General features: G+C 39.4%; 1 protein-coding gene across 14 annotated transcripts in view; it reads left to right on the forward strand.

Moving 5' to 3' along the window:
• The window catches only part of LOC103387282 (neurexin-1a), a 285061-nt gene that overhangs the window by 166187 nt on the left and 101385 nt on the right, over window positions 1-17489 (forward strand). For all 14 annotated transcript variants that reach the window (XM_025060588.1, XM_025060596.1, XM_025060592.1 and 11 more), the window contains 6 exons: window positions 1355-1381; window positions 5261-5383; window positions 5778-6159; window positions 6861-7051; window positions 7630-7803; window positions 9847-9966. In XM_025060588.1, the coding sequence (XP_024916356.1) occupies window positions 1355-1381; window positions 5261-5383; window positions 5778-6159; window positions 6861-7051; window positions 7630-7803; window positions 9847-9966 (1017 nt within the window). The remainder of the gene's footprint in view (window positions 1-1354; window positions 1382-5260; window positions 5384-5777; window positions 6160-6860; window positions 7052-7629; window positions 7804-9846; window positions 9967-17489) is intronic.

Raw genomic sequence — 17489 nt, forward strand, 5'->3', positions numbered from 1 at the left:
TCTTGCCTTATTAATAGCAAGCAATTTAATGACACCACGTCAAATTTTCATATCTCCCAAATGGAGTTATCTCATATTAATGGCAGTCATCTATTTCTCCTTTCCACTGGCTAAATAGAACCAGACTCCCTCAGCAGACCCACTTAGCCATGCATACAAAGTAGGCGTTCTGAGCCCTTAAACACCAAAAGCACATGTTCCAACTCTGTAGACAGCTGTGCCATACAGTGACACAGATACGGATATCAGGAACTGAACAGAGTTGTGTTTTTTCTTATTGATTTTTGTGTTTTCTTCCATTTATTCATTGAAGCTTGTCAATTTCATCACACTTTCATCACAAAAACGGAGCATTCCCTGCAAAGGCAAAGCTTGTGTTGGTCTCTGGCTGTTTGCGACCACTTTTCTGCGATGGTTGACAACACACAACAGGCAGGGGCAAATGGAAAGGAGGAGTGGGTGTTTGATCTGGATCACCTTTACACTAGCATGAAACCAGCTGTAGAAAAAAGTGGAAATGAAAAAAAAAAATAGTCTGGAATGAATGCATTTAGTGACAGAAATGTATTTGATATTTTTTTTTACCATACCTTTTAAAACACAAACACATCATATTTTTGACCGTAGACTAATATAGGAGATGATTCTAACAAAGTGTTTTAACTGTATTTGATGCTGTAGCTGTCAGTGGTCGTCTTCAAATGTTGAAACCTAAAGGTTTCCTAAAGACAATCTTTTTTAAGCCTGAGGGTCAAAATAGCAACCAGCCTTAATTATTTGCTTTTGGATAGTTGGAGGCTGCAACCAATCGATACTGGATTATTGAATTAGCTAATCAGCAGTCAGATATACAAATTTCACTCATAACTTTTATGCCATTCTCTCAAGGGGAGAGAATGGCATAAAATAAAATGGGAATAAAAGTAATAGCAGTGGTGAAACAGAACCCAAAGACTTTCCACTTGGCCCTGTCTGACACTGCCTAAACCCTGATGCTCTCCTACTGCAGATTAGATAATGAAAAGACCTCCCAGCTCGAAATAAATCCTGTTTTCTTGGAAAAAACCAACTCAAATGTCGTTATCATACAAAATATCTTAACATGCAATCTGAGATTCACCGTTCCACATTACAGGAACCTACATTAATGTAGAAAAAAAAAAGGTGCTGAGCTCCTCTGGCACAGTTCCACTGCAGTGTTCTTCTCAGTTGGCTGGGACCTTGTGTGGGGACATCAAAGGATGGACAGTGTCTGTGTGTGTGTCCCCAGAGGGGTGGACTGTATACTTTATTGATGTCTGCAGCTGTAACGTTGAAAGATGAATTTATCTCTCATCTATTCTCCCCCATCTAGATTGTATCAGGATTAACTGTACCTCCAGTAAGTTACTGTTCACCTTTACTTTCTCTCTCTTTATGCTCTATTTTGGTCTGTGAGTGTGTTACGCTGTAGCCATGTTTACAGTTTATTCTCCCGACCTGGATTACCATCCCTCATATTTAGAGGTACTAAAGCTGAGCTTTCCATTCAGTGCAATAAAAGCATATTCAATTTGCACCTTGCGTTGACAGAGACAGAACATTTTATCATACGGAGTGAAATTGCTCTGTAGTGTTATGTGCATCAGCCGTCTGGCAGAATAATGAGCAGCGGGGTGGAGACAGAGGGAGGCTTAAATTAATGACAAACCCAAATATGGCAGCAATTCCACACGCCCAGTTGTTTCTAATTAACAACCCCCTTTTTCACTCCTGTATTCAGGCTGATATAAAATGCATGATTTGAAAGCGCAGGCATTTCAGACGAGCCAAATTCCCCTGTCACTCCCTCACACCCCCCTCTACTTCAGTTTATCGCGGCGGTCGTAAAGTGATGAGGCCATTTGGGGAACAGAGGAAATACAGAGTGTGATTTTAATATTCTCATTAACCTGCCTCACAGAGCAGAAAGACAGGGATGGAGATGGAGGGGGAGAAAATAGATCTTGTTGTCGGATCCACAGCGTGGATACGCCGCTGTGCGTGTTTGTGTGCGCGTGTGGGCTTATACAAAAAGGTTACATTGCAATATTTTGGAAGGTAAATACCCATGACATCTATTATGCAGGAACAGTGATGAATTAATAATTTCTTCTCCACAGCCAAGGTGGTGGGGGTCTTCTTTCTGAGGTAACTGACAGCAAATATAAACAGAAATTAATCAGAATACACAGTAATCAAGTGGGACCAACACAGTGTTTGAGTACATCTACTTAAACTATGACTTTTTGGTTCTTAAGCAGAAAATCTGAAAATATTTGGGGGTCACTGCCTCTTGAGAAGCAGGGACTAACAACAAAATAAATAATCCCACAATGTGACCTCTAGCCAGCCCTCTTTAACACCTTTCTAAATGCTAAATAGCTTAGTTTGGGCAGGGAGTGTTGAACCCTTTTGTTTGTGTTTGCAAATAAAAGGCTTGAAGCTTTATTATCTTCCTGTGCCACTTTGAAAGGTCATTTTGTCTTATGATAGTTTTATTTTTAGTCCACTGTAGACACCGATCACCATTTAATCCCTTTATAACAGTATGATTACCATGTTGTAGTGTTATATTTTATCCAGGTCTTTTTATGTCATTTGAAACTATTTTTACAATAGTAATGTGGTCTAAAAAATACACAATAATAACAGGAATAAATATTTTTTCCCAACCACAGACTAGACTGTGACTAGTCTGTTTGCAGTGTAAGAGCTTCAACAGACATTAGCAACATAGCAAAATCAAGTTTATAGTGTGTTTGAAATGCTCGTTAAATCCCACCGGTGTGCGTTCATTATGCCAAATCTTCGTCCCTGATTTAGGTTAATGTACTGTGTTATTAATGAAGCCTATAAATACCTGCCTTGACTCCATGTTTCAATAGACCATTTACATAATTTATATCTGCCTCTAAAAGGGAGGGAATCTTAGCACCATTTAAAATGTCTTTAAATGGAGCTAAGCTGCTCCATAATTAGAAGTGGAAATTATTGTGAGTCAATCAAGTTAATGTTTAATTAAAATGGAGGGAGAAAAGCACAGCTTTCATAATAGATCCCGACCTGATTGTGTGTTGAGAAAATGGTTCGGTGAACTTCTAGGGTGTGTTGTTTGTATTGGTGATAGCCTTGAATTCATTCATTCACTCATTCATTTGTTTGTCGGTTGCTTCTTTGTTTGAAATTTAGAGTTAATTTTATCCTGACTTTTTTTCTTTGCCGTGTTAATTAATGTGGCTCGTCAGGCGTTGCAGTGCTGGTCAGCCTGCTGGATGAAGAGTTTCACTACAGAACAACAAATCACTGTTTATTATGGGCTTGGACTCCCCAGGGTGTCCCAGAGCTGTCTCCACACAACACTGACACGCTGACTAAAATATTGTTAATAGGTAGTGAGTGACAAGACACAAAAATACAGTCTGGAAATATGAAGTGACAGATGGTCTGGTGAAATTGAATGGTTCCTTTATTTACACTGCAGGATAATTACTGTTGACCTTCCATAGAGATGATGTGGGATTGTTTAAAAGTCTCTGCGTTACTGCATGAAACAGAAAGAACTGCCTGGATGCTGAGCATTGGCGACAGCTTTAAGATGTCAAGGGAAATCAGCTACATCCAGAATCTATTAAAAAGAATTATCCAAAAGTAAACTATACTATTTATTGTATATTTTATTAACTGATAATGCACCAAAATAACTTAAATATACTTCTCTACTGGGATTCAATGAGCAACTGTGTATCTGCAAAAACAAACACTCACATATATATATATGTGTAATGTCAGGCTATACAAAGACAGCAGTTTATAAGCTGCGATGTGATGAGTCTCCAATGGTCACATGAACATACAGTGTCTACTTAAGAAGACTTTGATTGGCCGAACAGGTCTCCTGCTGCAGCATGATAGCATTCTTAGTTTCCCTATCGATGTTGCGACATTTTATTTTAGATTTGTTGGTCATGCTGTAGTGGTAGTGTTGGGCTGCTGCCTAGATGCCTGGGAAGAGAAGAATTGGTTCTTTTTCCATCCACCCTGATGAGTCACTGTGTTGGTGGAGCCGACAGCGCCAATCTCTGGCCTGTCATTCAGCCAGCCGGAGCAGATTGACTGGATAATGTCATCGTCTCAAGCCTGGTGCCTAAAATTTCCACTTTTCCCATGGGTCTAAAGTCAGACAGTTTGAAACAGAACACTAACGCTGATAAGACTACGATCAGTAGGGGCAGTAGAGAGAGAGATGGACACGGCCGTAATAGACTGCGGCGTTGTAACATAGTATTTGTTTTCTTGGAGGTCAAAAAGAAAAAGATGATGGACGAACAAGCAGATTTTTAAAGCCTTCTCCATTTCACATCATCTCATAACTCCCCTCGCTGATCCTTTGCCAGTCGTCTGGTTTCAGTCCAGCCCACTGTGAGGTGCTACAAAGCAAAGCTGTACATCTGAGACCAAGTGCATGCCAGTGTTTTGCAGTTCTTAGGGTAGTTTCGCAGCTTTGAAGAATGCAAAAGAGAGATGATAAAAGGCAGAAATGGTGTACGAGGGGAATCAATCTGGCACCCATTGAAATGCCGTCCACAGTGACTAAGGTGTCCAGAGCGGGGGGAAATGAATACTCCCACAGTGATGGATTCTCTGTGGACTGTGTCCTCATGAGAGGAGCAGCAGTTCTGAGGTGCTCTGAGATGAAGGAAAAGAAGAATTAATGTAAAAACCAAACCAAGTGGCCTATAGAAATCACACACTGTATTTCCTGCCATTCTGAGTGACACTGATCTGCCTGTTTTTCATTGACTGCCTTTTTTAACCACCACGCACACATCACTCTCTTCTTTCCCCCTTTCTTTGAATTTAGTAGACCTAAAAAATCGAACAACGTTGCATCCTCAGTAAACAAGATGGAGAGTGAGCCCCATTCAGAGCTCGGTCTTTTAATAGTAATATGCTGCCACCAAGTGGTGCCATATGAACTAGCAGCTCAACTGATCACGTCGATATAAAACCTCACAGAAAATAAATTCGGCCCACTGTCTGATAGTGCTGCACAGATAATAGAAATCCTGATAATGTGTTGAAACAGTTTCTGTTTCTGTCCTGCTGCAGGTCGTTATTTCTATGATTATATTTATTTCTTTTCTTTCAGCCTCTCTAGCCTGTGTGTGTGTGCGTGGTTGTATGTGTGGGCAAGGAAGCGTGTGCATGTGTGTTAACCACTGTCTGGACTGTCCAACAGGCAAAGGCCCAGAGACTATTTTTGCTGGTCAGAATCTGAACGATAATGAGTGGCACACGGTGCGTGTGTTCAGAAGAGGCAAGAGTTTGAAACTGATGGTAGATGATCTGCCACCTGTAGAAGGTACTTTTTGTCATTCTTTTTTTTTTTTTTTTTTGCTAACATCATCGTTGTATGAACTGTTTTATTCTTTAATCATGGATCACTTGGAAGCTGTGGTATTGTCATGCTGCTGGTTTGGGTAAGACTGAATTGTTGAGAGGTTTACAGAAAAAAAAATTATATATATATATATATATAATGTTTGTGTATAGCATTTGGGCCACAAGCTGTTAAGTTAAACACAGAGCTTCCATACTAGTGTTACCTTGGCAACACTATAGTCATTGTTTATATATAGTCTATAAATGGAACACAAAATGCACCACTTTTTTATTTAAAAAAAAAAAAACTTTTCTAAACTCACTATGACACCTGGATTTTGTATTCCCTTTCCCTCTTCTTCTGACAACCGAAGGTCAAATGGCAGGTGACCACACCCAGCTGGAATTTCACAACATTGAGACGGGCATCGTGACAGAGAAGCGCTTCCTCTCCATCGTACCGTCCAACTTCATCGGCCACCTGCAGAGCCTCTCCTTCAACGGCATGCCCTACATTGACCTGTGCAAAAACGGCGACATCGACTACTGCGAACTCAACGCCATGATTGGCTTCAAGAACATCATTGCTGACCCCATCACTTTCAAGTCGCGCTCCAGCTACGTGACCCTCACCACCCTGCAGGCCTACTACTCCATGTACCTTTTCTTTCAGTTCAAAACCACCTCCTCAGATGGTCTCATCCTCTACAACAGTGGTGATGGGAATGACTTTATTGTAGTGGAGCTGGTCAAAGGGTAAAGAATACTCAGTTGTACTTTGTTTTTACAGGCTATTATAAATGCATGTTGTTTCTTCTGTATTATAAAAGACGTATTTATATCAGTATTGAGGAGAAATGTTTGATGTACGGTGGATTTAGGTTTTAATGCAGCTGTTGTGTCTGTGTCTCAGATCCTCTTTAAATCCCAGCTCGTCTGTATTTTTCTACCTGAGCTGCTGACAGGTGACAGGTGCAGCAGTTGTGAATATAGTTATGTAGCACGCAAAAATATCCATGCAAATGGATTATGGTTTAATACTGAATCTTTCAGACTGTCTAACAGTTTGTGAACAGAGAAGAACTCATAACAGCTTTTTATGAATTTTCTTAATGTAATTCATAATATTTTCCTAAATTACAAAAACCTGCATAAACAGTCCAACTAGAAACAGGCAAAACATTATTTTTAATATGTACAAAAGAATGTAGACCAAAGAAAAAACAAACCTAAGTTCCTGTTGGGTGATATGGCCAAAAAATCAATCAATAGGGAAACAGGATGTTGAACATATAACCTGATTAGGTTTAGTCAAGAGATGATTAAGGTTTATTTTCAAATAATGACAAAATTAGCGTGAATGATTTTCTTCTTGGTCTAATAATGGGACACAGCTTTTACACCTGTACGTTTCACAGTTACATCCTCTCACATTGGTCAACTTTTATTTTTTGCAGTTACCTACACTATGTGTCCGACCTGGGCAATGGCGCACACCTGATCAAAGGTAACTCCAACAAACCACTGAACGACAATCACTGGCACAACGTCGTCATCTCCAGGGACACCAACAACCTCCACACTGTCAAGATCGACACCAAGGTCACCACGCAAACAACCACAGGAGCTAAAAACCTGGATCTGAAGGGTGTGTAGCCACAACGACTTATATTTATTTTGGCATTGGGCCAGTCTATATCTACAAGTTAAATCGTTGGACGATCATGGGGAGGACTGGGGTGTGTGACACTGTGGCAGTGCAGGAATAAAGTAAAGGAACAATCACAAAAGGTCATATGGTAAATGAATCTGATTGGGTTTATGTTACTTACCTTAAAAGCTACGTCTTGATTTCAGCTTTAAACAAACACTACATCTTTAATGGAGTGTTTGTCTATTAGTGTAGCAGCCATTGACCCTGCTCCATATACTATCATTATATTGGATAAACTACCAGCACCAGTATGACTACTACTAGTCCTTATAATGCATCACCAACAACAGCTAATACTAACCCTAATCCTACTGTTACCACAACTAATCATGCAATTGCTAACAATTACAATAAGCAGGATCTATATATGTATTATTTTTATTTATAACTTCGTCGTTGTTTTTATTGTAATTGCTGTCGCTGTAATAAGGGGACTCTGCGTGTTGAATACAATATTTGCCTTTATCCACTAGAGGTCAGTATTGGCTCATTCCTCCTGTCTGTCTTTTCAGGTAATTTCTACATTGGTGGAGTGTCAAAGGAGTTGTTCAAGCAGCTGCCAAAGCTGGTTCATGCCAAGGAGGGATTCCAGGGTTGCCTGGCATCAGTTGATCTGAATGGCCGGCTGCCAGACTTGATGTCTGATGCTCTGGACTGTGTGGGGCAGATAGAGAGGGGATGTGAAGGTGAGAGGTTTCATGGTATATTGGGAGACTGCAGATATGTTCATTGTTGTTACATTACTTAAAAAGTTTTTTTTTTTTTTTGCCAGGACTTCTTCAAAAATGTGATTATTGTTAGATATATGTATAAAACCCAAGTGTGTGCTACATGATGCTATTTCAGCTCCCACTTCCCATTCACACACTTGTCTGACGAGGCCATCCATTCACTGTGAAGCACCCCCGCACATGCTGCCAACCTGTGGCACATAATTTAACAGCCGTAAAGTGTGTTAGTATTCTGCCTGAATGCATCAAGCGCCGACACTCTTCTCCAGGCAATGATTTCCGTTTCACTTGGCCATAATCTGATTATTCCCTGTGCCATATTTGTACTGCCCGTTTTATTCCCCCTTTTATCCCCATTCTGTTTTGCACGATGCATGCGTGCTGGATCTGAGAGTTTGCCAGGAGCCATCCTTTTGAATTATGCATGGAGGTTTTGTTGCTTGCGTGAATATCATTTGCCAAAGATCACAACACATCCAGACACAATATTTGATTTATTTTCTGATGTCATCCAGTTAATTTAGCAATAATCTGCAATACTGTCTAAAGAGCGTTCATTCTCCAACACTGATGTGTTTCAATCTCACAAATATAATTAAACTCAGCTCTCGGTGTAGGGACAGTGCAGACTGAAGCTGCTGTTGCTGTCAAATAAAGGAGGCTTCATTTAATAAAAGTGATTTTTTTTATGCTACTTCAAAAACATATCAGATATCATGGACAAAGCGTATCCTCCAAACATTATATTAAATCAACAGTCTGCGCCTCGGCTGCATACTGCTGATGTCTTTAATACTAGACTATTGGATTACTTGGAGAGTGGTCACTGTTACAGCCGTTATTATTCTGAACACTCACACTAGTCTGAGCACAAACACTTCATCATACAGCCCTGTGGTCTTTTTTTTTTTGCTCCTGCCTCGACAGTCTGTGTCTCTGCTTCTTCACCTTTTAGTCTCTGACTAACAGATGGAACACTTTACTTTCTCCTTTCCTTATTTCTTTGACAAGTGTTGCACTGATGAAAGCCGACTGGCGAGACAGAAAGCTCTGTCCACTTTACGGTGTAATGTGTCCCGCTTTATTACGTCTGTGATTCCTCCAGCCTTTGTGCAGCAGCCTGAACAAGACACCAGCCAAATTTGGTCTGTCACCTACAGCCATGGGGAGGAGCTTCTAGTCTATATATAGTCTATTTTTGTTCACTTCTATATCATCTATTTTATCTAGGGAGAAAAAGAGTTAAAGATCTTTTTCAATATTTTTTAATTCTCACTATATTAACTAAATATGCATATATTTTTTTATCTGTTATGCCTTTAGTGAATGTTGTTAACTATACATTGCACATTGCACACATTTATTTAGTTAATATGTGATTTTGCCATTTCTGCAGCGTTGATGTTGTTGAGAATCCACCACTGCAGTGTAATATATAATGTAATATATTGGCTTTAATATTAATGTTTGCTTTTCATTTTGCTTATGCAGCCTTAAAATTAGCTCCTAATACCCTCATACATCCTTGTCACTGTTAAGCTGCTTTGTACTTTCACAGTGAGGAGTAAACACAACACTGGCTCCTCACAGATCCACATATGGTCATGTGACTTTATTTATAGATTCTTTTACATGTTTAAAAACTGTTTCACTGCAGATTCTGAATTCACTGACCCTTTATTGTAACTAAAGTGTTTTTATCATATAGCACAATGGTTTGGGAAAAGGTCAAAAACCTTCAAAAACAATGTTTCTGCCTTCATATTGGATATGATTGTTAAGGTTATCATGATTTCAGGTTTATTCAAATGCTGTAGAAATGACATTAAATTCCTCATGTCTTGTTAGCGTTTAATTGATTTCATGACAGAGGTTTAGGTTATAAAACAATTAGTGACATTATGTAATTAGAACATTCACGACATTCAGTTTGACTGAGTTACATTTAAAATGTGATATGTTTGTGTTACAGTTTTGTTGTCTTTGTTCTACATCTAGGCCCCAGCACGACGTGCCAGGAGGACTCTTGTGCCAACCAGGGAGTGTGTCTTCAGCAGTGGGAGGGCTTCAGTTGTGACTGCAGCATGACAACATTCGGGGGTCCATTGTGTTATGACGGTAAGACTTTGTATTATTACACCTGACATCGGCTCACACAAGGTTATTATCTTAAAAGTCAGTATCTTGACCTTGAATTGAAGCAGCTGAAAGCCTCAATTGCAAACTCTGTCAGGTGTTTCTGTGCTCATGTAACTCCAGTGTCACATGACCAGGATTGTGCTGCATAACTGCACAGATGTGTGACAAATATTGGTTTAGCGTCTGTCTGGTAAATGGTGTTGGATTCACCTCGAGTTCTATGGCAACATGTGGCTGAATAAGGAATTTATTTTAGTCAGAAGAGAGAGAATGAGGGTAAGACAGTGGAGTCCTGACCTAAAGGTCAAATCTCCCCTGATATGTGTTGATGTTTAGAGCTGGTGTTGTTTCTCCAAGATAAGGTTTACGACACCTGACAACATTGGACTTCATAACTCCAACCATGATTAGCTGTGTTTGATGCTCAGTCTTGGACTGTGCTAAATGAAATCACAAACACTCTCACAGGACGACAGTGAGGCTTGCTGTTATACGCTTGAACTGAGTGTGTTTTCGTCATTAGCGGATCCATTTTTATCCTGTGTGTTCTCAATCCCACCTATTATTGTTTACCATTTAGGTGGGATTTTTGAAGCCCCTGGGAGCGCAGTGTTTGGTGATAATTACATACTTTGCTTTGAAAATATTCGTAAACAACTGCGGCGGAGAACCAAATGGTTCCGCCGCCCGCTGTGACTGGTGACAGTTAACTGCACACTGACTTCACTGAGAGTGTTGAGAACTGATGACTCTTGCAGAAACTTCCACGTGTGTGACATCTGCCTGACAGCTCAGTAGAGGCTCATTAAAGTTTGAGAGACGCACTGCTATAGGGAGCAACAAACACTGTGTTCTCTTAAATAAAATACGATCCATAAGACGACCGAGCAAAGTGGAACGTTGTTCACCAAACAGTTCACTTCATCTGCTGCTTCTGTTGAGTTATTGCATTGACTGATGTGACAGATACAGCATGTACTCTTACTCACTACTGCTTTTATATACTGACATATATTCCTGGAAACTCAACTTCACATCTACTATTGTGGCTAATTCTGTTAGCCTCTCTTTAACCTCATTTATAGTATGTCTCTGCCTTAAAATTTAATGATCTGCAGTACATTACAGGAACTGGCTCTTAGAAAGAGGTTATAATGTGACTACTGCATGTAGAAACACATCCATATGCACACTAACCTATAAATATATTAAAGTGTTAATGACATAAGATGCACAATATCAGGCCTGCTGCAAAATTTAAATATTTAACTCTGAAATATGTGCTGATCCCTGTACTTTGTAATGGATTTTCACCACGTTGTCAGTAGTTTGATATGAATTTAGCATCAGGAATCAAGAGACAGCCTTACTGTATGATTTGTTCAGTTATGATAATAGAAACATCAGTCTCTTCAGTGGATTGAAGAATTTACACCTCGCATTTTCCTACTTGTGTCCTGACTGTGGATTGGTCTAAGCTCAGACACACTGCACCTCACCGTATTAGCCCCAAAACTGTACCAGCTATAACAAAGAATAGATGAGCACACAAATGAAAATCCTCCTATTCTAATCTGTTAAAAAAACAACAAAAAAAAAACTACCCCATAAATTATATTTTGTGACATTAGTTTCCCCTAAAGACAAAACAGGACTCTTCTTTTTGGGTCTTTTTAATGATAAATGTTTTAGCCCCTGGGAGAAGGTGGGTAATGTCTGCTCCGTTTTTAGAAAATGAGCTATTTTCTTCTGCCAAACTTGTTAGTTGGAGGTGGAGGAGTGAGAGGGGGAGTGGTTAAAGTGCTGAAGTGTATTAAAGGGGAAGTACGAGAGCTGGCACTCTTCTGATGACACAAAAAGCTAAGTGGAAAAGACCATAAATGTTAATGCATTCTGTGTCACTTCCACCATCCTGATAAGACGACATCTTTTGCTATCAGGAGGAGGTGTTAATAGTTTCCTGAGCAGCCCTGCAGCTGGGGCATATCTGCAGCCGACGATAACACTAAAAGGATTCTTCTGTCCACAGGACGTGAGGGCTCTGATCTCAGCCCGCCTCTGCTCCTTTTTACTTTACCTTCCTTTTCAAATGTGGTGTTTAGGTTAGGCAGAGAAGCAGTGTGGAAGCTGTTTGGGATTTATTTTTTATTACGAATGTCTTGTGAACCTGATGGAAAGATGACATACAGCGTGAAGCTGTTTTTCCGTCATATTCGTCCTGAGCAGCTCTGTACAGCTTGATTCAGTGCTGGCAGTGTAGCAGCCCACAGGGCATGTATGCATATGTTATATCAGAGCAGAAAATACCTTCCCTGCTGTTTTCAGCTGCTGTAGCAGNCTGGAGCAGCGTCCCTGCTGCCCTGACAAAACAATAAGGAGAAACAATAGAACCGATCAATGTGAAGTCCCGTGGGGATGGAACGTGTGACCACTGAGAAGCAGACTCTCTGAGAATTTATGTTGTCCGGAGACAGTCACGTCCTGAGAACAGTGATGCAAGAGACAAAAACTATGTCAAAGTTGGTGAATTGAAGCTGGGCTGGTTGGGGTTTCATCTGTTTTGATGCATTGTCATGGAGGAGCGAGCAAAGATATCTCTATGGAAAATGTGACTCTTTACCACAGGTATTTGCATAAGCTGAAATGCAGGGAGTTTATGACAGAGGGATTTTACGGGGATGTCGCTGCTTTTCAGGTCTTTTTCCGGAGTCTAGTTTTGGCGTCTTGCCTCACCACGAGGACGGCTCCATTTCACAGCTTCTAACCTTCATAACATTTTAGATTCAGGATACACTGTGTAACCATCAGGCACCGATCACACATGTGATGTATCTATAATTCCATTAGCATCGTGACATCTGATCCAGTTTATTAGAAAACAATTCAGGTCTTTTCAGTAGTGAAAAGTGTATTAAATTGGTTTTCAATCACAAGAATATTCATCAGTACATTTAAAATACAAAGTAGGCTACATTGAGTAAAGGATAATACTATGATGCTATACTATGAAAAAGACAACAAGACAATCAGATTAGTTCAGTTGAGCTCGGGCTATTTCTCTTCTATAAGGATGTGCATGAGCCTGACAAAACTCAGAAAGGACTTTAATATAAACAAACAGGTATTAGCTTTTCACTTAAAGCGTCTTCTGGATTACCCAGAATAACACACATGACAGTTGTCAGTACGCTCCGCATATATCACTTCATAGACATCAGACATGTTTTTTTTTTTTACTTCATGCTACAAGTGTTTCAATTGTTCAGAACATCACTGCACCTTTGATTTGAGTGTGAAGCAGGAAAAGAAAAGATGAGAAAATAATCTTTACATCTTTCTCTTCAGCCCACAAACACTCCACTATGTGCCGTGCCTGTGGTTTCTGTCTTGTGTTTTCAGATCCAATTATCACTGGAGGATTCCAGCAGAAAGTACAAGTAAAAACATAGATATTTTAGAAAAAAAATATTTTTTGTATAATGTAAAGTAAAAATTAAGTGGAACAGTTTTATTTGACCTCTAACTGTAAGCCAAGTGTGAGGAGTGCTGTGGCCAGGTTCGGTCCCCGGGCCGGAGTATGAGAACCCTATTTTAGTACGCTGTGTAAGCAAAGACACTGTAAGAGAAGACTTTGGAAGAGGATAAAAATATCCTTCTTAATATGCACATGAAGCATTTTAAAGTTAATTTGCGATTGATCGAGTTAATCTATGATGTAGACAATTCTGTGATTACCTGATTGTTTAGGTCTAATCAGAATTGTTCAGAGAGTTAGGAAAATGTCCTTTATCGTGAGAGAACATTGTGTTGTTTGCGTGTGATCTAGTCTAGACTCGAAGGAGTTGAGCATCTGAGTGTACAGTACAGATATAAACAGACAGAACAGTGTTGTGTGGTTTGTTAAAGTGGGTCATGTGGGGTGTACAGTGAGGGACATCCCTGGCCTCACGCACTTTTGTCTCGCCTGAATGCTCATCCGTCCAGTCTTATAGGCAGAGCAATTAGTGCCGTGTCAATATTGTATCAACAAAGGACTTTGTCTGGAACTCCAGCATTAGTGGTCCCTGCCCGAGGGCCAGAGGGAAGCACTTCTTATTTGATTTTTTTTTTGTAAAGTGTCTGGGTCAATGCTAATTCCTGTCTCTTTGTACTTCAAGAGTACTCCGTCTGGACGCCGCAGCTCAATATACGCTGCGATCTGTAGGACAAGAGTCTGAATTTGTTTTTCCGAGCACATACAGAAGAAAGTTTCTGCCAAGTGTCTTGGCCTCATGTAAAATAAATACACCCCGAGTATATCACACAGGAGTCGATTTGTTGCATCATTCTGCCGTTGTAAGAATTTAAATGAATATTTCAGAAAGACATGAGACGAAAGTCCAGGAAATCTGGAAAGTTCAAAATGAGCACAGTCGTTTCACACAGTTTTGCATTTGTCAAGACACGGAATGTACTCCAGCTGTCAGCACACCGGTGCACTCAATGTCAGAGGCATTATGAGCTATTCACTGACTGCAGGTCTGATTTCTGTCTGCCTGGTACTGAAAACTCCCTTTTTAACAGTTCACTCAGTTATATTTTTAAGGAATGTGGGAAAAATGGCTTCTTGTAGCTTTTGTTTCTGTGTTCTCTGCACAATGCTGCTCTGCTCAGCATGACTCTAAGTTTACACCCTCCTCAAGTTGTCAAGTCATTCTCTAGTAAGCTTTGCTTGGTATTGTAATGTAATCCTTCTGTGCCTTTACACAACAAAAATGAATTATTTTGTTACATTACAAGACTACTTGAAACAAACAAAATATTATCAACTATAATGACTTCATCTTATATGAATAATCTGCAATGGGCTAAGCCCAATTTTGCTTGTAACCACAACTATAAAAGTTACCGGTTCTTTGCTCCTATTAACTATTTTTCTAATGCGTTACTGTACAGTCTACACTCACACAGGACGTTGTTGTACTTTAAAGGTGATACACAGGTACTGTATGTTCAACAGACGGTTATGTTGTTGTTTTTTTAAAAGTTAGGATTTCATCCTGATTTAATTTGGAAAATAAAAATTAAAAAATGACAAAAAAGCTGTCCTCTATTCCACTCCATAATTGATCATCTTCATATTTAAATGATTTTTTTACCAGGTCATGGATCTAGACGTGGTTTTCAGGTTCTGTTGTGCTGCTAAAAAAGAGAAATGACACTTAATGGTTTCTCTGGTGGAGATAATTGTTTGTCCTTATTAAGCTCCTGGTATTTCTTCTCCTGTGTCTTTTTTGGTCCGGTAAAATAGGCCACTGGTGGATTTGGACTGTATGACTGTCCTCCATTTATAGCATACACACAGACAGGCACGCACAGTGACGCACACACAGATACTGAGGCAGACGGGAAGTACTCCAGACACTTTTGTTCTAATTCTCCGTGGTACTGTGCCAGCACATAAACCACTTAGTTTGGTGTGGATCAATGGGACACCCAGTCCAGTAGGGATTTGAGGCACTGGAGTAAACAACCTGCTGTCACATGGAACTAATGTGTCTCGCTGTGGATGTTGTCCTCTTGAAATGCAGCTCAGTGAAGCAGAACCGTGGGTCAGAAAATATTTAAGCTTTTGAATACTTGACCCAGCTTTGGACAATGCTTCTCCAAGATACGAGAGTTTCCCTGGATTACCTGGGAAAAGTTTGTTTTTTCCACACAATCCTTACACAGTTTAAACATCTTTTTGAGAATTTCTTATTAAATGAACCTTTAACACTGTTTGTATTTCGCCTGGACACAGATTATTTTATAAACTGTATGTAACACATACTTAACACACAGTTAAAGAGAAATAAAATGACTGTAGAGTGCTGAAGGTTATTTATACTTTTTATTATCAACAATTAAAAGGTAATTGACACACTCATTCTAGACATTATCCATTAGTAAAACATTTAGCCTGAGTGGTTCCCAAATTAGGGGTGGGCTCCCGGAGCTATTGGAAGAGGACACAGCAAATTTTAATGAATTTAATTTAATTTATTATTTTATTTATTTATAAAATATGTAGAAGGGAGGACAATAGCCCTGTCAAAAAATACTAATGTGATTATAAAACTAGTTAAAAACAGTATTTTCTTTAATTAGCTTCGTATCATTTAATTATTTTTCCCGTTAAGTTTCACTCCTTCATCAGCATCCATTTCACGGACGCATTCTGTCCTAGTTATGTCCACTCATTTCCTCCTGCTGATAGAGTATCTGAATTTAAATGGGTTTCTGTGCCAGAAAGCAGTGGTCATATTTGGGTAAAGGCTGTTGGCATGGAAACCAGGTCTCTTTTTCCTCCCACAGTGGATGCTGTAACATGTCTGTAACTCCAGTTTCCAGTGAGGAAGCGGAGTGGAATTACTAACAACTTTTTTTTACCTCTGAAGCCAAATCCATTAGTCTCAGTGTGTTCTTCCACCACGGATGAAAAAGAATGCAGCTGCAGGGACACGTGCTAGTTTAATGTTACATGGCAGCGCAACATGTAGGTACAGAGATGCTAGATGATGTTGGGAAGACCAATAAAAAATTCAAGATTAAAATGATCAAGCCTTATTTACCTTGTCCAAGGACTGAAATCTTTTGGTAAAAGAAAGAAAAAAAGATGGCACTACATCAAAAACTGAAAATTTTGGTTTAATAAGTCTTAGTTATGACGAACCTAAGGGCGTGCATCTCAACCTGTGAAAACTATTGAAATCCTACACTTTATTGGAACTTTTTTTTAACTCACCAGGGTCAGAGCAGCATGACTGAGTTCTGATTATTCTGAATGTAATCCTCAGTATCTGTCAAGCACAGCTTTCTAGACATTACGGCGGCGTCACTTGCAGTTCACTGCAGGGACAGAGTGCTGTGCACTTGAAGTCATCGCCGTAGTCCCTGTTGTAATGACGATCTCATCTAGAACTCATCATAGTGCAGTTGCGAGAAGCTAATCTTTGAGGTGTTTTTTATTAATTGGTTGCCCGGGGGTGTCATGTCGACAGGAAATAAGGAGCTGTTGTTTCTCTACAACACAATACTAATTAAAGTGTTGACTCAAAGATGGAACATCTGTTAAAGTATCCTGCTGGGTGATACACTGACACTGCGAATATTCCCCTCTCACATAAAGTCAGACAATTGAACATGACACTGGAAAGTCAATAAAACACCACTTAAAAAGAAGAAGGCTGGTATTACAAACCAGCCTTCTTCTTTATATATATATATATATACATATATATATATGTGTGTGTGTGTATTTACGAGATTCATTTTGGTTAAGATAAAAATATTTTTTGTAGTATTCCAATTTGTGATTGATATGTGAGAAGAGTAAAGTAATTATTATTTACATTTAGTCTATAATTATAAAAGAGACAGAAAGAGAGACCTGAATGTTTTCATAAAATAATTGCATTTATTTAAGCCCACTGTATATGTTTTTTGTACCTACGTCTGCTTCTAAAACATTAAAAAGCACA

Source organism: Cynoglossus semilaevis, chromosome 12 (assembly GCF_000523025.1).
Source record: "Cynoglossus semilaevis isolate Cse_v1.0 chromosome 12, Cse_v1.0, whole genome shotgun sequence".
NCBI lineage: Eukaryota > Metazoa > Chordata > Actinopteri > Pleuronectiformes > Cynoglossidae > Cynoglossus > Cynoglossus semilaevis.